The sequence below is a fragment of the Arachis ipaensis genome, chromosome B6 (assembly GCF_059453495.1).
Source record: "Arachis ipaensis isolate K30076 ecotype BB chromosome B6, ASM5945349v1, whole genome shotgun sequence".
Lineage (NCBI taxonomy): Eukaryota > Viridiplantae > Streptophyta > Magnoliopsida > Fabales > Fabaceae > Arachis > Arachis ipaensis.
This window is the reverse complement of record NC_142441.1, coordinates 15,241,476-15,263,406: the sequence shown is the minus strand read 5'-3', so window position 1 is coordinate 15,263,406 and position 21,931 is coordinate 15,241,476. Positions and strand designations below refer to the sequence as shown.

Sequence of the window (21,931 nt, the reverse complement as noted above, 5' to 3'; positions counted from 1 at the left end):
CAAAAAGTATCTTTAATTTTTTAATATTTTTTATTATTAAAAAAATCATAAATTAAAATTATAATATATTTTTTAGATTTATAATTTATTGTAATATTATTTGTTATACTTCATTGATACATAACATATAATGAAAATATAACAAATAATATTACAAGAAAATTGCAAATCTTAAAAATGAAACAACTTTAATTTTTTTAGTCTACTTATCTTTTAATTTCTTGTTAAAATCTACATTGATTAAAGAATTTTAATCTTTATAATATTTTAATAACTAAAGAAAAAAATATGTAAAAAATTTTAAGTACTTCAAAATCAAAAGCAAAATCATAAATATTATAATTTTATTTGTTATTTGCCATTCATCTAGAAATATTTTCAAATTTTCAACACTTTTTCTATTATTAAAGAAAATCGCAACTTAAAGTTATAATATATTTTATAGATTTGCAATTTCTTATAATATTATTTATTACATTTCATTGACATATAAACATATAATAAAGATTTAATTACTCCGTCAGTCTCTATAATTTCACCGAATTTTTAATTAGGTCTTTATACTTTTTTTTTTTAATTTGATCATATACTATATCAAATTTTGTAATTAAGTCTCGTTACAAAAACTTAAAGTTAATAGAATATTCTGTTAAACAAAAGAATATACTACATAAAAATATCCTTTTTTTTCTCTTAAATTGCAAAAAGAACCCTCAATATTTTCTTCCACTATCACTCATACTCCATGAACAACAACAACAACGTCTCGTCCTTAGCTAGACAGTGGTCCAGTGATAATGAACGAGGTGGAGATAGGGGCGGAAGTGAAGAAGAGGCGCAGAGGGAGAGGGCGATGGAAGGATTCTCAAGAGGGACTTCCTTTAAGTATTTTCACTTTGTGTTTGATAAAGGTCTCCCTGGGTGTGTGGATGTTATTGTATCAATGATTTGAACCTTGAAGGATTTGATACCTTACCTGAAGAAGAGTAATGGTGGCAGTCTTGGGTGGCCTCGACAATCAGAAGTATAGGGACTTCTAAGAGGAGAATAATAAGTATGGGTAAATTAATAAATTCACACTAGATAAATATTTTTTTTAACGTTTACTGTTAATGGGACTTAATTACAAAAGTTGATATTATATATGTACCTAATTAAAAAGAAAAAAAGTATAAAGATCTTATTAAAAATTCGATGAAATTATAGGGACTGACAGGATAATTAAACCTATAATAAAATATAACAGATAATATTACAAGAAAATTACAAATCTAAAAAATGAAACAACTTTAACTTTTTATTCTACTTATTTTTTTAATTTCATGTTAAAATCTTTATTGATTAAAGAATTTTAATCATTATAACATTTTGATATCGAAAAAAAAAAAGTGAAAAATTTCAAGTACTTCAAAATAAATTAAAAAAATCACAAATACTATAACTTTATTTGTTATTTGCCTTTCATCTAAAAGTATCTTCAAATTTTTAACACTTTTTCTATTATTAAATAGAATCGTAAATTAAAGTTATAATACATTTTTTAGATTTGGAATTTTTTTAAAATATTATTGGTTATACTTCATCGACAAATAACATATAATAAAATAAGACAATTAATATTACAAGAAAATGGCAAATCTAAAAAATGAAACAACTTTAATTTGTTGCTCTACTTGTTTTTAAATTTTATGTTAAAATCTACATTGATTAAAGGATTTTAATTTTTATAACATTTTAATATCTAAAATAAAATATGTGAGAAATTTCAAGTATTTCAAAGTCAAAAACAAAATCACAAATATTAAAACTTTATTTGTTATTTGCTTTTCATTTAGAAATATCTTTAAATTTTTAACTTTTTTTCTATTATTAAATAAAATCACAAATTAAAGTTATAATATATATTCTAGGTTTACAATTTCTTGTAATATTATTTGTTATACTTCATTGACATATAACATATAATGAAATAAAATAATTAATATTACAAGAAAATTGCAAATCTAAAAAATGAAACAACTTTAATTTGTTGCTCTACTTGTTTTTTAATTTTATGTTAAAATCTACATTGATTAAAGAATTTTAATCTTTATAACATTTTAATATCTAAAAAAAATGTGAGAAATTTCAAGTACTTCAAAGTCAAAAGCAAAATCACAAATATTATAACTTTATTTGTTATTTGCCTTTCATCTAAAAATATCTTCAAATTTTCAACACTTTTTCTATTATTAAATAAAATCGCAAATTAAAGTTATAATACATTTTCTAGTTTTGCAATTTCTTATAATATTATTTGTTATACTTCATTGACATATAACATATAATGAAATAAAATAATTAATATTACAAAAAAATTACAAATCTAAAAAATGAAACAACTTCAATTTGTTGCTCTACTTATTTTTTAATTTCATGTTAAAATCTACATTGATTAAAGGATTTTAACCTTTATAACATTTTAATATCTAAAAAAAAAATATGTGAAAAATTTCAACTACTTCAAAGTCAAAAGCAAAATCACAAATATTATAACTTTATTTGTTATTTGCCTTTCATATAGAAATATCTTCAAATTTTCAACACATTTTCTATTATTAAATAAAATCGCAAATTAAAGTTATAATACATTTTCTAGGTTTGAAATTTCTTGTAATATTATTTGTTATACTTCATTGACATATAACATATAATGAAATAAAACAATTAATATTACAAGAAAATTTCAAATCTAAAAAATGAAACAACTTTAATTTGTTGTTCTACTTATTTTTTAATTTCATGTTAATCTACATTGATTAAAGAATTCTAACCTTTATAATATTTTAATATCTAAAAAAAATATGAGAAATTTCAAGTACTTCAAAATCAAAAGCAAAATCACAAATATTATAACTTTATTTGTTATTTGCCTTTTATCTAGGAATATCTTCAAATTTTTAACACTTTTTCTATTATTAAATAAAATCATAAATTAAAGTTATAATACATTTTCTAGGTTTGCAATTTCTTGTAATATTATTTGTTATACTTCATTTACATATAACATATAATGAAATAAAACAATTAATATAATTACAAGAAAATTACAAATCTAAAAAATGAAACAACTTTAACTTGTTCTACTTATTTTTTAATTTCATGTTAAAATCTACATTGATTAAAGAATTTTAATCTTTATAATATTTTAATATCTAAAAAAATGTGAAAAATTTCAAGTACTTCAAAGTCAAAAGCAAAATCACAAATATTATAACTTTATTTGTTATTTGCCTTTCATCTAAAAATATCATCAAATTTTCAACACTTTTTCTATTATTAAATAAAATCGCAAATTGAAGTTATAATACATTTTCTAGGTTTGAAATTTCTTGTAATATTATTTGTTATACTTCATTGACATATAACATATAATGAAATAAAACAATTAATATTACAAGAAAATTGCAAATCTAAAAAATGAAACAACTTTAACTTGTTGTTCAACTTGTTTTTTAATTTCATGTTAAAATCTACATTGATTAAAGAATTTTAATCTTTATAAAATTTTAATATCTAAAAAAATAATGTGAGAAATTTCAAGTATTTCAAAGTCAAAAACAAAATCACAAATATTATAACTTTGTTTGTTATTTACCTTTCATCTAGAAATATCTTCAAATTTTTAACACTTTTTTTATTATTAAATAAAATCGCAAATTAAAGTTATAATACATTTTCTAGATTTGCAATTTCTTGTAATATTATTTGTTTTACTTCATTGACATATAATATATAATGAAATAAAACAATTAATATTACAAGAAAATTACAAATCTAAAAAATTAAACAACTTTAATTTGTTGTTCTACTTGTTTTTTAATTTCATGTTAAAATCTACATTGATTAAGGAATTTTAATCTTTATAACATTTTAATATCTAAAAAAAAAAACATGTGAAAAATTTTAAGTACTTCAAAATCAAAAGCGAAATCACAAATTTTATAACTTTATTTATTATTTGTCTTTCATCTAGAAATATCTTCAAACTTTTAACACTTTTTCTATTATTATTATTAACACTTTTAATTTTTTATTCTAGTTATTGTTTTAATTTCATGTTAAAATTTACAATGATTAACGAATCCTAATCTTTATAATGTTTTAATATCTAATGAAAAAATTATGTGAAAAATTTAAAATACTTCAAAATAAAAAACAAAATAACAAATATTATAACTTTATTTGTTATTTATTTTTTATTGAAAAATATTTCAATTTTTCAACATTTTTTTTATTATTGTTTAGCTATGAGAAAGTTGAGAAAAAAAAAAGAGAATAAGACAATAATAAAGTCATAAAAATTACTAACCTAATCAATAATAAAGTTTTCATAAAAAATATCGATCTCAACTCAACTACTTAATATGTGTATCTATTCACTACTATTAAAGAATCTTAATCTCTTTAATATTTCAATGGGTAAAGAAAAGAAATTATGAACCAAATTTAATATATTTTAAAGTCAAAAGTAAAATAACAAATGTTAAAGAAGGAGAAAACTAAGAAAAGAGAAAGTTTATGTGTGCAAACCTTTATCGTTTGAGAATTGAGATAGATGAGAAGGGTGTAAAATTCAAATCTTGGATTTTTACTTAAAAATGATTTCAAGAAGTGGAAAAAGCTAATAATAATAATAATAATAATGAATCCACATGATGGCAACTTCAAACAACAATAAATAAATAAATAAATAAATATTTTTTCTTGAAAACATTAATTAGATAACAAAATTTGGAATATTGCAAAACTTTCACTTTGACCGAGGGAAAGAATTAAACATTTTCTTTACATTAAGAAAATCAAGAAAAGAGAAAGGTTAACCTTTGACACTTGAGAGAGATGAGAAAGATTAAACAGTGGGGTAAACAGATGATAAGTGTAATAATAAATAAATAAATAATATTTCTTCTAGGAAATATTTTTTTAGATCATTGACAGAGTAGTAAAATAGAAATCATACGTCAAAGTATTACAAAATAATAACGATGATGGAAAAATAAAACGACTAAACGAGAAAAGAAAGCATAAAATTCAGGAAATAATATGAATAATTGTCTACACATTTCTTTATTTTATTATTATTTTTAAGAAGTATAATTCAGGCATCCAGCTTAAAAATAAGGAGCTCTTGAGAATTATTATGATATGCAGAGTTATTGGATACAACAACAGTAATATAACAGAGTAGACAATTATTAATTGGATCATACTATCATCACTAGTCACCTTCACCTTTCATGTCTGAATCTTTGTTACCCTCTCTGCACTCTTCCTCCTTCTTCAAATCGCATAATATGTATAGATCGAATAATCCAAAATTTTATAAACACGTGAATGATAATCGAAGCATGTTAGATAGCTATCTTCAAGAATCAAGAGAAAATAATCATAAGGTGAACATGAAGGACATTAACTAATAAAAGAGAGTAGTAAAATAGAAATCATACGTTATTTGCCAAAAAAAAAAAAAAAACTAATAAAAGAAGAAGAAGAAGAAAAGAAACCTGGATGTTATTAACTCAAATCTTGGATGAGAATTGAGAAGGGTTGAGTAGCGGTGTAAAACTCAAATCTTGGACTTTTACTTCAAAATAAATAAGTAAATAATGAATTCAAGAGGTGGAAAAAGTTAATAACAATAATAATAATGAATCCATATTTTTTCTTGGAAACATTAATTAGATAACAAAATTAAATAGGCTCATTCTTAATTGTTCTTTATTAATTGTTCCACATCCTTATAATTTATTAAATTTGAACCCTTCATTTATTATATTTTATTTAAATAATTTAAATTTAAAGAGGTAACCTGTTAATTAGGTTAACTATTTGTTTTATAAATTTTAAATATTTTTATAATTTTTAGATATTGGGCTGAAGCCTAAAACAAAAAAAAATAACATGTCCTTACTCTTACAAAAAAAAAGTAACTAGACTTTAAAATTAAAATAAAAATAAATAATACATAAAAAATAAATTAAAAATTCATTCACCAAACCCAAAAAATATTAGAATCCTAAAAAATAATATTAAATATATATTATGTATATATATTAAAATTTAAATAAATTTTATTTTGTGTAAAGTAAAATTATAATATTAAATATGAACACAATCATAAAAGATTTTATGTTATATAAATTTAATTAAAAAAATATATATACTCACATAAAAAGCAAACAAACACATAACAATTTTATTTTGTGTGAAATAAAATTATAATATTAAATATGAACACAATAATAAAAAAATTTGTATTATATAAATTTAATTAAGAAAAATATATATTTTTATTTAAATAATTTCACAGGATTGACCCAATCCTTTCACACTCAAGTTCTAACATAACTTGACATTGGCTATGCTAATACCTAACTATTCCTCTTAGTGCTAACCCAACTAAGAAAGGGATACCTTACAGGTACAAGATACAAGACACTTAACCAACCTAAAGAAATCAGAAAATAACTCTAGGCTTTTCTCTCAAGTGTTTCTCTCAACATTTTTCCACTCATGGCTTTTACTTGGATTTTCTCACAATGCCTTTTCTCTCAAGAAATTACAGAAAGATAAACTTAGAAAAGTACATTACAATCAGTAAAACATGAAGGAGATTGACTTCATCATCAGCCTCTTTGCTATGTGCAAAACCAGATTCGCAAACCTCAGATGCAGTTCTTCAGTATTGGCCGAATGCTTCTTTGAAAGAAAGCATTATCCAAGTAGAGGAACTTCTTAACAGAACACTGTTCTCACACTCTGGTTTTCTCTCCTTGCTTTCTGAATGAACAGCAAGCTTCATTTATCTCCTTTCATGTTGCTGGGTTCTTCTTCCAAGGTCAACACCTTGAGCCTTGAGCTTCACCAACCCACAGATTCACTTTTTCACCTTAATTCTTAGAGAAGAAACTTTTCCTCTGACTTCCTCATCTTGACCGAAAGCCATAAAACAGCAACCATAAAAATCTTCCAAGGTCAACTTGATCTGAGCCCTTGAAAACCAACTTGGTCCCCAAGTCTTGTTTAACACCGTAGATACACAGCAGGGAAGAACAGAAATCCTCTTTCCTTTGTATCCCATTTCGGATAGAGCAGAGAGTTGGGAAGAAGAGATGTAAGCGAGTTGCATGTATGAGGAAAAGATTTACCTATAACCTAAGCTTGATTTGGTTTGGATTTGTTGAGATGATTTCTGCCTTTCAAGCTTAGTTTCACTTTCTTGCTTCTTTGGTTACTAGCTTATGGAGGAAGCTTTTTCTCTCTTTCTCTTTCTTACTTTTCTGAAGTCTTGATTTGACTTGATTTGAGAGGAGAGGAACGTTGCTTTGGTTGGAACAAGATGGAGGGAATTGAAATTAAGCTGGGTTTGGTTCGGGTATTCATTTGAGCAACCCATCTGACTTCTTTCTTTTCTTTTCCTTGGGCTTCTATTTGTTTTCAGCCCACTATTCTTTTCTGTTTGTTTTTCATTCCATTTGGGCTTTGGAATTTGATTTGGCCTACAATACATAATAAATAATTAGTAATATGCAATTTGTAATTAATACATACTAATTATTTATTTACCAAAAATAATATTTGTCATCACTAATTACTTTAGTTAATTTCTTAACTCAACAGTGGCTAAGAGGAGGAGGGTTGAATCTTAAATTCTTAATCCCTTTTTTGCTTAGTAACACTTGCTCCCCTTTTAAAACACTTAAGGAGATATTTCAGCTTTTTGTCTCGTCATTAGTCAAGAGACTTTTTCTTTTTGTCTCGTAACCAATGAGGAGATATTTTTTAATTTTGTCTCATTCGAACAGAATCAGAATTTGAGTAGAATAGAGAGAGATAATCACACCCAGATGTATCCTGATTCAGCTGCTAAGTGCAGTGCAGCCTACATCCAGTCTCCATCACAATAATGACGGAATTTCACTATAATCAAATAGATTATAGACACCAATTCTCCTTAGGAACTACCCTTCCTATCCGGGACAAGTCTAGAATCGATCCCCAATCTTGAACTTGACTTAGTCACCTACCAAGCTTTCAACTGCTAAGTGCTAACCCAACTTGCAAGGGGATTCTCACAGAATCATGAAACACAACACAGATGTACAAATGACCTCTAGGACATCTATGGCTTTTTCTTTTAATTTTGTATACTCTGTCTTTTTTCGCTCTATGGCTTTTTCTTACAAACCTCACTGTTTGCCTTTTTCCATGAGACTCAAGACAGACAAAACTAAACAGAAAAATACAAAATGAAAAACATTGAAGGAGAAGAACTTCTATTAGCTTGGGTAGCTATAAGAACTCTGTGCTTTTCACTCTTTTCTCCTTGCTTCAAGCCCTGACTGTTCTCCCTTATTTATAGAAGGGGAAGCCTCCAAGGTTGAAACTGTTGAACCGAGCCAACTTCTTCTTCATGCAAAAACTGGCTCGGCCAAAGAGAGGAGAGAGGAAACCGAATGCTATAACCAACATGCAATTATCTCTGTGTCATCCCTTCTCACCAAGATCCATCAATCCGGGCCTTCCATCTTGACTTGCTCTCCAAGAAGGATTCCTAGCCCTTGATGAGTCCTTGATTGCTTGACAGCTTCCTCCTGCTCTTATCTTCTGCCTCATCCTCCACGTAGCTACAGTAGCTACCTCCTGTAGTGTTTGAGCAAAAGTAGAGACGAGTCATGCTTCCAAGGGATCTTCTTCCTCTGGCTGAAATGGATTTCTTCCATTTTTGGTTATGGAAGGCTTGAGACTTCTTCACCACACCTTACCTTTAGTGGCAAAGATCTCAACCACACCATATTGTAGATTTTCTTTTTTTATTGCCATCATCACAATGGCCTCTTTCTTGTTACTAGCTTCTCTGATAGCTTGCTTCATCCCTCCTTTCCTGCTAGACAAGACCGAAAGAGAGAGGAGAGAGAACAGAGAAAAGCTTGCAATGTAATTAAAGAAGAAAATAAAATAAAATGAGTTAAGTTTACTTACTCATGCCTAGTTTATGCTTCCTTCTTCTGATTACTTGCTTCTACCATTTTCTTCTCTGACAGTGTGGTGACCAAATGCAAAGAGAGAAAAAAGAGAGAAGAAAGAAAACTTTCAATGTAATTGAAGAATGAAATTAAAAATGAGTTAACCACTTCCCTTTCTCATGCCTTGTAACATGTAGAGCATTAAAAGCAATCAAATCAATGTATCCTTTCTCTCTCATGCTATCAAGGCACTTAATTAAATTTGAATTCCATCACCCATAGAGAATGGCATATGTGGAAGACATGCTTTCAATTAGAATTTGGATTCCACCAAGGTAAATGGATAATGAAGCATGCTTGAGATCCTTGGACTTCATTTTTTGATTTATCAACTTTAGTTTATGGACTTTTGATTTGGACTTAACTCACTCTCAAAATTCAGCCACTTATATTTGAATTAATTTTGTCTAAGGCTGATTTTTCTTTAATGATCCATTTGGGTTTGTGATTTGGGCCAATTTGGTTTTCTTTTATTTCAAAGCACACCCACTTATATTAATTTTGCACATGGCTTGATTAATAACAAGTGTGACTTATATTGCCTTTTGACCCAATATAAAATCTGCACACTAACAAACACATTAAACAACCTATTGGAAGCAAATAAGAATTTAATAATTTAATAATATTTGATCATCAAATTAGATATTAGTTTTCCAAACTCAACAATCTCCCTCTTGATGACAAACATTATTAAAGTTGAATTGAAAAAGGATTAGGATTAGAAAATTCTCTTGATGATTTGGCCGAATCCTCTCCCTTTCAATTGTTCAAAATGCTCTTCCTTAATGTGTGTCTGATTAACACAATATTCAAGAAAGCAAAGACTGTGTATAAGCTCCAAAGGATTCCCAAAAGATAAAAATTTCAAGAATTTGGATCCTTTAAGACCGAACCATATTTTCACAAGAAAATACTTTTCAAACACCTTAATAAAATTCATAGTCCAGTCAGCACACTTGCATTTGAGCAAATAAATTTATCAATGATAATCAAAACTCAAGTCGAAATTAATCCACTAACACAAAGTGCTCAAAACAAAGCCAGATCAGAGCATAAAACAGAGTAAAATAGATCAACAAATGAAACATAACAGAGGAAAACAGGACAACAAATCAATGAAACATAACAGTTTCAAATCAGCCATTTTTTCTCTTCTCTCCCTTTTGTCATCAAGGAGGGACCCTGCAAAAAATGGAGAAAAAGCAATGCAGTTCATAATGATTCAAGACAGATGAAAATAGTTCCACTGAGTCAAATATACAGGGAGCAAAATAACAGAACATTTAGCAGCAGCAGCAACAGGGAGCAAACTTAGGCATCAGAATTTTCTTCATTAGATTCCAGAACATCATCTTCTTTCTCGAAATGAGCTATGTCTTCATCAACTGAATCCAAATGCTTTAAGAGCAAGTTTACCCTTTCATGAGATTTTAGCCAAGCCTTTTTATTTTACAATGTAAGCTTTCTAGCTTCTTTGCTGGATTTTACAATTTGCTTAGTCATAGTAGCAAACTCCAAGAGAACATCTTTACCTTTATCATGTTGATACACCACCATCTTTGATTGTGGACACTTTATTCTCAATAGACTCGTTACTCAAATCAACATTAAATTGTTCAAGCAAGTCAAAAACATACCATATGGCAAGTTACTCTTTTTATCACTTTTCACACAGTTCCGTAAATGACTCATCATAAAGTAAGCTAAAGATATGGGAATTGAGTTCAAAACAGTATAAAGAAGAAGGGATGTCACAAAAGAGTGAAAAGAAAATTTTGTTTTTAGCTTGAGGATGTTATAGAAGTTATATTGTTTGATTATATGAAAAATGATAATATCACTCGACACAACTTTTTTGTATTATACATACATAAATTTGAAGAAAAAAATAGTATTATCAAACTTAGTGGCATTATCCATTTCCTGATTCTAGATATCAAAATTAATTGTCGACTCAAATAGATTCCAAGAGAAAAGACAGATTTATTACTTTTGCCATAATCGGAACTATCAAAATAAAATACTTAAAATTAAAATTAATTTTGCATAGAATTAGTTTCACAAAAACGTAACTACACAGGACACATTGGTGCTTTTTATTTTTAGCGTTTATTTTTGGTGTTGTGGTTCAAACTGTTTTTCGACAATGTAGATACTTGGTGTATTTTTTTGTGATTTTTAATTTTTTTTTTAAAAAATACAAATTTAGGAATCAGATTTGTCGTTTATATTTTTTTCACAAAACCAACCCACCAATTTGTTTATCACTTAAAAAAATTTCAATCAACCCACCGATTAATTTATCACTTAAAAAAATTTCAATTCACACAAATCCAAGGCTCAGATTTCTTCATGATCCCAAATCGGATCTTAAATTTTGTTTGCAAGACAAAACTGAGCTTCTAATTTGTGGATTCTAATTTTAAAAAAATATATCCATATCTATAAGAAATACACTACTTCTCCATAATTGAACATAACACATTCTGAGTTTCCATAATTAAAAAAATTAGCCACATTTGAGAGCATAAAAATTGCAAAATATTTTCAGCAAGACATCATTTTTATTACCAAAGCCACAAAGGGAAGAAATAGTAAATAGACACGGTAAAATCGAAGTAAAAAATAAAAGACGCCAGAAAGACGATCAATAAAGAAAATGTTTCAAACTTCAAACCCCCTTATAATTGTATGCCAACACTTGCTCATATATCTATTTCACCCCATTTCAAAAGCACTACCTACTTATACATTTTATCCTTTGTTGGATGATAAAATTAAATTAAAAAAAAAAAAAAAAAAACTAATATTACAACAGAAACCTCCCAAAAGAAATGCACGCACTCACGTTACAAAGCCAACGGCTAACTAACAACTAGTCCTTCACTGACTCCTCAACAGGAATAACATAGCATTATGGTTTTCACTTTTCACGACGATTTATTAGGCTAAACAGCCGTATAAACAGGCTACCAACTCAATTTATGTGCAACCTAACTATCAAGGTCTTCAATAACTAAGAAACGACGTATGTTAAGAGTGTACTCAGCTGGACTTCAATTTGGTTTGGGTCAGTGTTCGCCTCGTTGAGAGAGGCGAAATAACCTCCCAGATATTGTTAATGAATCCTTTATCGTAAATATTATTCTTAACAACTACCACATCTTCAAGAGGTGATCTTCGGAAGAAAGATCTCCATTTGCTTACCACAGGTCGCTTTTCACTGGTCATTCCATTGATGCTTTGTTTTAGGGCTTCGGCACTAGCCTGTGCTTCTTTGAGCTTCCTTTGCCAGTCCATGTAGTCTTGCCACTTGTAGGTCTGTGACCACAAAGAAACCTTTAGTTTCACATACCAATGGTACTGGAATTGTGAATCAATGTAAATGTATCAATTACATATCATATATCACAGTTAATATACATTATCCGCATTCAGGACAACTTAATCAGATACTCATTCTAGCTTCTTTTGACATAACAATTATATGATATTTAGACATCTTTAGCTAAACTATTCAATGGAATAGCAATCAATCTCTACAATACAGCAACTTTTGTTTTCAGGTGATGAAATAAAAAGTTTCCTTGCATGTTTCCTGGCACCTTGTAATTTAGTACAAATTTACTTATAAGATTATTTCAAGGTCATATGTAGTACCTCATTAGTGGTAGTGTTGCTAAGGCAAAGCTTTGCATGGTAACCAAAGAAACCAGCCAACAGCATTGCAACAATTGCAAGGAAAACCATAAGCAGTATCTGAGTGTTGTACGATCCCAATAACCACTGTATAATAATAAACCACCATTAACTACTAAATGGAAAATAAGGAATGAAAATAGACATACATAACAATCAACAATTACACAGAAAGATAAAGTAAACCCTCACCTGTACAACATGAGGAGCTAAATCCAAAAAAGAATTTTCTACTCCATAATAAACTGGAAAGTCAAAACAAGGGCATAACCACATAAGTCTCAAATTTGGCATAAGAAACAACTCAACTTTAAAATACATAGATAGTACTAGGAAATCTATATTACCAGTTAGAATATAGACAACTTTTAATTCTTTTAGTCTTCCAGCAAGAACCAACCCAATGGCAACTGTGCCATACATGCACAAAAGGAAATGCCTACAAGACATGAAAGAATCAAGTACACGAATGGAATAAAAATTAAAGAATATCTAGAATTTAGTGCATATGTATGGTAAAGCTTATATTAGCCACTATATCTGTATTACCATTAAAGAGTGGAAATTAGCAAGTAAGAGACTTTATACCACCAAAATAGCATACTGGCAAGTGCATGTTAATATATATATTCTCATGTAAGACTACATTTCCACAACTAAAACACACTCATGCACCTCACAGAAAACTCACCATAAAAGAAAAGCCATGAAGTACCGAGTATTTTTCTCCCCTATGCAATTGTTCTGCAAGCATAATAACCTTCAGTGCAACATAGAAAAAGAAAAGAAAAGAAGAAAAGAGGAGGGGGGGGGGGGGGGGTTATGATTTGTTACAAGGATCAACACAAACAAATATTTTTTTTAATATGCTAACCATCCATCCACAATGATGATCGAAGCGTGCAACACATCGATCACAAATGCTGCAGTGTTTTGACCTAGCAGGTCTGCAAATTACAATATTCAAAGCCATTTTACTTTGGATTTAGCCAAGACCAAAATCTCAAGAAAATTTGATAGTTTCCGGCTAACAAACTCACTTGAGAATTTTGCAAGTGGAACACTCCTTCTCTTCATAAATAATGTTATCATAAGGATAAGCAGAAAGATAGTGAGAAACATTCTGAGCCTTCACTGTCCCTGGATCAGAAAAGCTGGTCAAAAGAAAGAGCAGAATTCCAACAGCAACTGCCAAGAAGCTTGTGTACCTAAAATAAAATATGATGTCTAACAAAACTCTTCCTCTAAAAATAGTAATAAAGAGCAAAATATTTTGTGGACCTTCAGAGAATGTAACTAATACCTGTGAAAATCACCTAAGTAGTATCCAGGAATATATGCAAAACACGATTTTACAACGAAATAATATGTTGAACCGATTATGGCGAGATATATGATCTGGCATTAATCAACCGAATTAATTAGCAGATGGATCGAAATGGAATTGAGAAAACTAATCCAAATAGAAATCGGAACCTGAAGAAGAGGATTGGGGCGATCGCAGCAGAAATTTTCGACGGAGAGAACTGCATCCGCACCCTTGGCGCCGAAAACGGCACCGACGAAACGCCTGCAGAGACATCGAAATCGAAATTGAAATGAGAATGAAATGAAAGTTGAAGCGAGAGAAAGAGAGAGGTTGGGAGTACGGACAGGAAGTAATCGTAGAAGCCGAAAGTGAGGAAGTAGTGAATGCGTTGGATGAAAGTGCCTTCGAAGATTGGCCAGCGGCCGCAGAGGAAGGAGACAACAACCAGAGCAGTCACCAGGCCGTGGCACACCAAAACCCACTCAACACCCATCACTCTTCCACCACCATCACCCTCAATTCTTCTTTCTTTTTTGTTCCTAGATTTCAATTCAAGTAACTTCTACACCACTTTTTAGTTTTTACCCATTTCTACACATTTCTATTTGAATTTAACTTTGATGCTCTGAGACAATAAAGTAGTTTTACAAACATATCTAATTATACAATATCGCATTATTATTTTTTATATTAACCACGTAAATAATTATCTTAAAAAACAAGTATAATTGCACGATGTATAAAACATTTTATATACAACACAAAATAAATTTTGAAGTTATTAATTGTTTTTTTTTTAAATCAAATAAATCAATTTAATCCAAATGACTTGACTTCTTGCTTTAAACAAGATATACATATCACAATTCATTTATGGCATTTATAGTTAATTAAAGATGGAATATGTTCCGTATACACTAAAATCAACCATCAAATATAAAATACATGCTGAAATACAAATGCACATTGAAAATAAATTAAACCACACATGTATTTATACACAAATATATTGGTGACTAATTTTAGTAACTGATTTTCTTGTACAAATAACATTTCTCATTAAAGATCGAATGAATTTGTCAAATAGAATTAATCAGTTGGATATAAAATATTCATTTTTCGCATACTTTTTCACTATTTCGCCAAGAAAGTTATCGTTCATTATTTCGTCATTAAAATGTCAAGAGAAAAGGACAAATAGGTCCCTAACCTTTTGTTCCGCGGACATTTTTATCCCTGACTATTGAAAAATACTTTTAAGTCCCTGACCTTCACAAAACTTGGACGGATCAGTCCCTGACGGAGACATTTGGACGGATCAGTCCCTAACAGAGGCATTTGGACAGAGAGACTGATCCGTCCAAGTTTTGTGAAGGTCAGGGACTTAAAAGTATTTTTCAATTGTTAGGGACAAAAATGTCCACAGGACAAAAGGTCAGGGACCTATTTGTCCTTTTCTCAAATGTCAATTGTCTTTGGAGGAATTTTCAATAGAATTTTTTCCATATGCTCAGAATTTTCAATGTTTTATTCGCAAATGAATAATTACAATGAGAGCATTAACTTCTTCAAGTGCATCCAAATCAAATGCTGAATTATAAACAGTCCCATTCTCTTTAAACAATCCTTCCATTGCTGTTCCCCATTGTAACAAAACATATTCACAGGTCGCTCCTACAAGAATGGAGCAGGGAAACACCAAATGAAGTTCTTGGAAGTTCAAATAAATGTATCGTGGAGAACAGTTTCAACTAGAGGTCTGAAACATCAATAGAATTTTCTATAATGTCAATGCAGGATCCAACAGAGTATCCCTTGCTCATTGCCTCAGCAAGCCGAGCTCGAGCTGCTTCATGCCGCCGCAAGAGTAAGATTGTGTTTAGCACAGACCATCTAACTTGAGAATCTGCCTTCTTCTGTGTGAAACCCAGGCCCTTGAGCAACAAATCCAACTATTTACAGTTAAGAAAATTCAGTTAGAACTGTGTATGCCCTGTGAGCCTTCAACTTGCAATGACCAAGAAAACAAGTTAAGAAGAACTGCATAAACCTTTCTTATGTCATCAAGACCTCCTTCAGCAAATCCATATATGAGATACTCGGTCGACACACCGGCCAGGGCTATACATGAAAATCTGTTCAGTGTCTAATGGCAAATCACATAATCAGACTTTGGAGTCCATACAGCATCAACAGAAAGAAACTTAGAATACGCAAAAAAGCGAAAACTACTGTATATCACTATATCAGTATGATAACATACCCTAGCTGATAATTTCCCGGCATTAACCTGAACGACAAGGAAGATGCTAACAATCAGCAGATGTCAAATAAATGCAGCTCAGAGAACATGATTATAGGCAAAATCTTCAATGTAGAATAATGCAACTAATACATCAGTTACATAATTGATTTGGACTTGGGAGTCCAACTCAAAGTCACAAATAGGAAACCTTATGGAACTAAAAAATGTAAGGACTAAAGAAAGCAAGCAAGCTTAGCTACCTCTTCAATAAACTCAAAATCAACAAAAGCAGTGCCAGCTTGAACATTGAGGGATCCCTCCTTCTTGAAAGCATCCAAACTAGAAAGAGTATATCCTTTAGGAAGTATTCCTACTAGATAAGCAACTAGAAAATGGCCAGCTTCATGCTGCATAAATAAATGTTGCCACGGTCACTTCATCGTCATTACGATGATTTTACAGTTAAGTACTACAGTACTTGCAAAGAGAAGATGGCATCTATCTGACTTGAATAACCCTATTGTGGTATTTCGGACTGACGCCGTGACCAATTGTATCAAGAACCAAGCTACCTATGCCTCCACCAAAAGAGACCTGGAATCAATAAATCCAACAAGCACGGTTGATCAAATCATTCTGCTATAGGTGTTCATTGCAGCATCAATGAAGTTGAAGTGATGAAACAAAACATGAGAAATGTATAATAACAGATAATCCCCAAAAGTTGAATCGATCAAACCCTAAGTATGGGTGAAAAAGAGTAGATTACGGAGTCAAATGTCCAGAGAAAAAGTAAGGCCAAGGATATATAAAAAATCTGGTGAGGCGAAATCCCAAAGGCATTGTACGCAGCGAGGCCAGCAGCAATAGCAGCAATCTGCAGGTTTCTTTGTATGGAACCAAGAGTGGTATCTTCCGGAGAAAGAAGAGACAAAGTGTCGATTCCATTGAGCTTCAATTCATCCAAAGAGTAAAGCCTTTGAGGCACCTGCACTGCACATCAATGAAAAACAAGAAAAGAAAAGAAAGATGCAAGTTGTTACGAGTAAGAAACAAACCTGGGTGGCAGCGCCGAAACAGCGAAGGCCAGCGGGCTTACCCTGCAAATCCTTGATAAGAGCAAGGGCAGCTCTGTCATTACCCTTTGATAGCTCCTTATCAATCTGTTCAAGCGCTTCCAGCTTAGTGCTCACCCCAACGTTTGAACAACATCGGATTCTCAACCTAACTTTTAAACCCACACCCACACACTGCATCACAGGCAAACTACCCATTATTGTCACGGATCAAAATCAACTACAACTCTACAACCGTTTTATTGTTTTCCATGTCTCCAGTACCACCCATGCTTGCGTTTCTATTCCATGCCTTCTTCACCACATAAATGACACCACCATTTTCTAAATCAATTTTAAATTTATTTTATCTGAACCTCCAACTCCTTCGTATAGATTTCTTCTTTTCTTTTCTTTTCTTTTTTGGAAAATCTAAGTAAAAACAATTGTTGGTAGTTGCTTCAAAAAATAGGACAATCAGGTCATGAATATTACAGTTTATGTTTGTTACTATTATACATATTTGATAAATAAAATAATAAATTAACAAATATATTACACATATTATAATATTAATGTATTAATAGGTATTATCGTATTTATTAATTTATAAAATAAATATAAACAATAATAACAAATTTGATATTAGTTAAAATAGTAAATGTTACACAAATCAAAAAATTATTGAGTTTAACTCTCAAAATTAATAAAATAATTTTTTAAAAGAAAAATATATAATAAAAGATATTTTGAAATCAAAAAATACAAATTTTCCTTTATATATTATATGGATATTCCTAAACTCGAAAAGGCATTGCTTTCTTTTTCATATTTATTCTTGGTTAGTTTAAAAAAAATTAAAAAAATCTATTCTCTGAAAAAGTCAGACCAAAAGTAAAATTTAACGACGTCGTTTATAACAAGCAGGAACAGATAACCGCCCAGCGTCTACAAGCATGACGCAGTTACACTGAAATGTAGACACGTTTGCATATGTAAGTCAATGTTTGCTACCAGATGAGTCATTGGATTGAATGCTTACGCCTTACAAAACCTTTCAAACGCAGTAAGGCACGATCAAACAAAGAAGGCATGTAAACTGGGTACCAACAAAATAACCCAACATTAGTCCAAGCACTAGCATATTATTACCGGACAAGTAAATCAATATCTCAACAGTCAACATTGCATCATCGGGAACTTCATATTGGTATATCTTTGAACCCTTAACAATATTCTACCTCGCTAACAGAATTGCAGCTCAATGTATATAACTCAAACCAAATAAGATTTTTAAAACCGATATTCTATACGATATCCAACACCCTTCTACACAACATGTACAAATAGACAGAAGAAAATGGAATAACAGCTGCGCTTTTAATCAAAGGAGAACCAACAGAACAAAGTCAATTAGCCAATAATTTGGGTTTCTCGCCCCAGCCATTAAACAAAGTAACGGCGAGACATGCTTCACAGAAGCAGAGCACTAAACAGCAGAAAACAAATCCTTAAGCATCAAAAGAAATGATCACTAACACGTGCTTTATACAAAGTACATTGAACAACTAAGATCACTTCGAACTTCAAACATTTGCGCAAGATTGAGTAACAAAAAAAGGATTTTGCATTCATATCCATTCAAAGAGTAGCATAATATTCCATCAAGCTCAGTGGATTGATAAGGCATTATATCCATTGGTAGCAACCGATATAAGGAAATAAAACATGTATTTTACAACCGCAGAAAAAGTAAAAACCTATAGCCTAATTCATAGCCTACAAAAAACCCTAGAACTCCTGAGAAGCAGACCCAATCTCGTCCTTCCCTTTTCCAGCCTTCTTTGGAAGAAGAGTCTGATGGATATTTGGCAAAACACCACCATTGGCAATGGTCACAGATCCAAGAAGCTTGCTAAGCTCCTCATCGTTCCTCACTGCAAGTTGAATGTGCCTCGGAACAATACGGTTCTTCTTGTTGTCCCTTGCAGCGTTGCCAGCTAGTTCCAAAACCTAAATCACACAAAACACTCGATCATTTCCAATTTCACAAAATTAACCACCAGATACAGAAAGCAAATAAGATAAGTACAATAATATGGATTGATAATATCGATAATGGAAACAAGAACCGTTCCAAGTGATTATCGATACAGCGAATCCACTAATAAATCAAGACGGAGAAATTGAAGAAAATCGAAGAAATAAAACGAACCTCAGCGGCTAGGTACTCAAGCACCGCAGAGAGGTATACCGGAGCGCCGGCGCCGACACGCTCGGCGTACTTTCCAGCCTTAAGGAACCTGGCGATCCTTCCTACGGGGAACTGAAGACCAGCCTTTTGAGACCTTGAAACGGATTTGGAGGCCTTTGGCTTGCCCCTTCCGCCCTTGGTTGATCCAGCGGTGGAACTCATTCTGTGATCGACGGTGAAATTTGGGAACCCTAACCCTAGAATTTGTGATTCGGTGCGAAGACGATTGCAGAGTATGTTAGAGAGTGGAGAAGCACATTGAGAATCTGTAAGTGGAACAAGCTTATTATATAGGGGCGTAACCTAAGCGCTGATTAGTCGGGATGGTGAGGCACGGATCGCCAGCGTGGCATCAACACTCAGATTCGCGGGAAACTGCTTTTTCGTTTTTCGGCACTTTCGAATAACCCGCGCCCTAATATTCATATAAAAATATGATTATTACTATTAATTAACTATACATTTAAATTATTTTTTAATTAATAAAATTAAAAAATGCAAATTTATGGTTAAAAAATATTAAGTATCAAAATAGTATTTACTAAAAGTATAGATATAGGCATATAGCAACATTAATCTGTAATTTTGTTCAAAAGTCATGTGTCATGACTCATGACCAAAAAAAAGTTGTATTGCCTTGTTTCATGTACCAAAAACCTACGATTCTACATGTATGTAATCAACTAGGAATGGTAATTTTTTTCCGGCGGAAAATGTATCGGCAAAAATTTATCTATTTTTTTTGGTGACTGAAATAAATTAAACAAAGAAAAACAAAAGAAACAAAACAAGGAACTGCTTAAATAGAGGGACAGTCCCGTTTAAGACTACTCTTAAACTCCTTCCAAGGTGAAAGAAGCTCCACATGCGAAAGTTGTAACTTCATCGCCATCTTTGCCATAGTATCTGCCACCGTGTTTGCATCTCTCATAATCAAACGAAAGTCAACACGCCAATTCCAATGCATGATATCTCTTATTTTGAGCACCAGTGGATCAATAAACCCAAAACCATCTTGAGTAACAAGATTAAATGCTTCCACACAATCCGTCTCACAAATAACATCTCGTTGACCCACATCCCAAGCTAAGAGATATCCTCTCCAAATAGCAAACAATTCTCCTTGAAGAATACTATTACTCTCAATCATTCCCAAACACCCCCTTTGCCAGCTCCCATTACAATCTCTAATAACACAAGCAAAACCAACACTATCACCCGAACCAAAATAACTAGCATCACAATTAATCTTAAAAGTACCAATGGATGGGGGATTCCAAAAACCATTTAGAGTAGAGGGAAGGGACATACGTTGTAATTCAAAAATATTTCTAAGCTCCTTTTCTGAAGTTAATGCCAGACAAATGACTTTTTCCGGAGGCTAAGTTTCATGGGGATTAAAGATGTCGTTATTCCTTGCTCGCCATATCCACCAAAGTCCCGAAAAGAACTTGAACGGGTATGGGATCTTTTTTTTGGCTCATTTTTTTTGTTATGGAAATTTTCTTTGTGTTGTGCATGATTATGGGTTCTTGGGGTACTACACTAATGTGTGGGACAGTTTTTGCTCAGTTTCAGTGTGAAGAATTCGGACCATGCGAGTTCTTTGTATGGAAAAGATAATGATCAAATCGGATGGTCCAATTTGTATTTTTAATTTTTTTTTAATTTTTGAAAATAAAAATCGGAGGGTCCGATTTCAAGATTAAATTTTTTTTATTTTCTAAACCACAAATTGGACCGTCCGATTTGTGATTATTTGTTTAGAAAAAAAAAAACAATACAAAAAAATTGGAGGCACCAATTTGTATAACCCATAACAACGTCAAAAACTTCTCTTCTCACACCATTCTATGATACACGTCTCTCTCTCACACGAAAAAGAATTTGCGTCTTTTTTTACACCGAGATGAAAAACGAGTACTAGTTAAAAAATGGGACGAGAATGAGAATAAGAGAAACAATCTTTGTCCATAAGTACCCCTATAATATGTAAAATAACTAAATTATCTCTCATATATATTGATCCGGCCGTTACAAACCTAACATCATAACTCGGCATTACCAATCATAACTCGACAAGTTACATTATAGCTCGGTATCTTACGTTGCACCCAAGCTCAACAGATTGTATCCTGAAATCAAAACGTCCGACCATGCATCATTACCCATTAAATTCCAATAACCGCTCTTCAATACAGATGACCAAAAACAGTGTAACCGGCCTATTACATTCCACCTATAAAGGTATGATATTTTATAGAAGCCGAGCTCTCCTCAAGGTATCCATACAAGAAC

The 21,931-nt window shown here is 31.1% G+C and overlaps 3 protein-coding genes across 4 annotated transcripts; all 3 read right to left on the bottom strand.

Annotated features, from left to right (window-relative positions):
- Positions 1 to 11,733: 11,733 nt before the first annotated feature.
- LOC107646485 (DHHC-type zinc finger family protein) lies at positions 11,734 to 14,703 on the bottom strand. The gene is made up of 10 exons (XM_088490491.1): positions 14,424 to 14,703; positions 14,247 to 14,340; positions 14,074 to 14,168; positions 13,811 to 13,978; positions 13,645 to 13,717; positions 13,462 to 13,514; positions 13,118 to 13,209; positions 12,963 to 13,015; positions 12,732 to 12,857; positions 11,734 to 12,392 (listed from the first exon to the last, which is right to left on the bottom strand). Exons 1-10 carry the CDS (start codon positions 14,570 to 14,572, stop codon positions 12,117 to 12,119), a joined length of 1,179 nt encoding a protein of 392 aa, XP_088346617.1. The 5' UTR covers positions 14,573 to 14,703; the 3' UTR covers positions 11,734 to 12,116.
- Positions 14,704 to 15,586: 883 nt separating this feature from the next.
- Positions 15,587 to 17,738, bottom strand: LOC107645862 (stress regulated protein). Of its 2 annotated transcripts, none has more exons than XM_016349990.3 (7): positions 17,383 to 17,738; positions 17,064 to 17,312; positions 16,832 to 16,918; positions 16,585 to 16,731; positions 16,343 to 16,369; positions 16,130 to 16,225; positions 15,587 to 16,031 (listed from the first exon to the last, which is right to left on the bottom strand). In XM_016349990.3, the coding sequence occupies exons 1-7, from the start codon at positions 17,596 to 17,598 to the stop codon at positions 15,831 to 15,833; spliced, it is 1,023 nt and encodes a 340-aa protein (XP_016205476.1). In that variant the 5' UTR covers positions 17,599 to 17,738; the 3' UTR covers positions 15,587 to 15,830. The 2 variants fall into 2 exon arrangements, with proteins under 2 accessions (XP_016205476.1, XP_016205477.1); XM_016349991.3 differs by having other exon boundaries at positions 17,094 to 17,312.
- A 1,245-nt stretch (positions 17,739 to 18,983) lies between these two features.
- Positions 18,984 to 19,888, bottom strand: LOC107645863 (histone H2AX). Its single transcript, XM_016349992.3, has 2 exons — positions 19,595 to 19,888; positions 18,984 to 19,392 (listed from the first exon to the last, which is right to left on the bottom strand). Exons 1-2 carry the CDS (start codon positions 19,793 to 19,795, stop codon positions 19,171 to 19,173), a joined length of 423 nt encoding a protein of 140 aa, XP_016205478.1. The 5' UTR covers positions 19,796 to 19,888; the 3' UTR covers positions 18,984 to 19,170.
- Positions 19,889 to 21,931: the final 2,043 nt, after the last annotated feature.

Excerpts from the sequence above, each read along its gene's own strand:
- LOC107646485 (XM_088490491.1), bottom strand. The coding sequence starts at position 14,572 with ATGGGTGTTGAGTGGGTTTTGGTGTGCCACGGCCTGGTGACTGCTCTG. Across the intron at positions 13,016-13,117 it reads AGTTGTCTATATTCTAACTG|TTTATTATGGAGTAGAAAAT; the intron begins GTAATATAGATT and ends TTGACTTTCCAG. Across the intron at positions 12,393-12,731 it reads GCAACACTACCACTAATGAG|ACCTACAAGTGGCAAGACTA; the intron begins GTACTACATATG and ends TTGTGGTCACAG.
- LOC107645862 (XM_016349990.3), bottom strand. The coding sequence starts at position 17,598 with ATGGGTAGTTTGCCTGTGATGCAGTGTGTGGGTGTGGGTTTAAAAGTT. Across the intron at positions 16,370-16,584 it reads ATTTTGAGTTTATTGAAGAG|GTTAATGCCGGGAAATTATC; the intron begins GTAGCTAAGCTT and ends CTTGTCGTTCAG. Across the intron at positions 16,032-16,129 it reads GTCTTGATGACATAAGAAAG|TTGGATTTGTTGCTCAAGGG; the intron begins GTTTATGCAGTT and ends AACTGTAAATAG.
- LOC107645863 (XM_016349992.3), bottom strand. The coding sequence starts at position 19,795 with ATGAGTTCCACCGCTGGATCAACCAAGGGCGGAAGGGGCAAGCCAAAG. Across the intron at positions 19,393-19,594 it reads TTGAGTACCTAGCCGCTGAG|GTTTTGGAACTAGCTGGCAA; the intron begins GTTCGTTTTATT and ends TGTGTGATTTAG.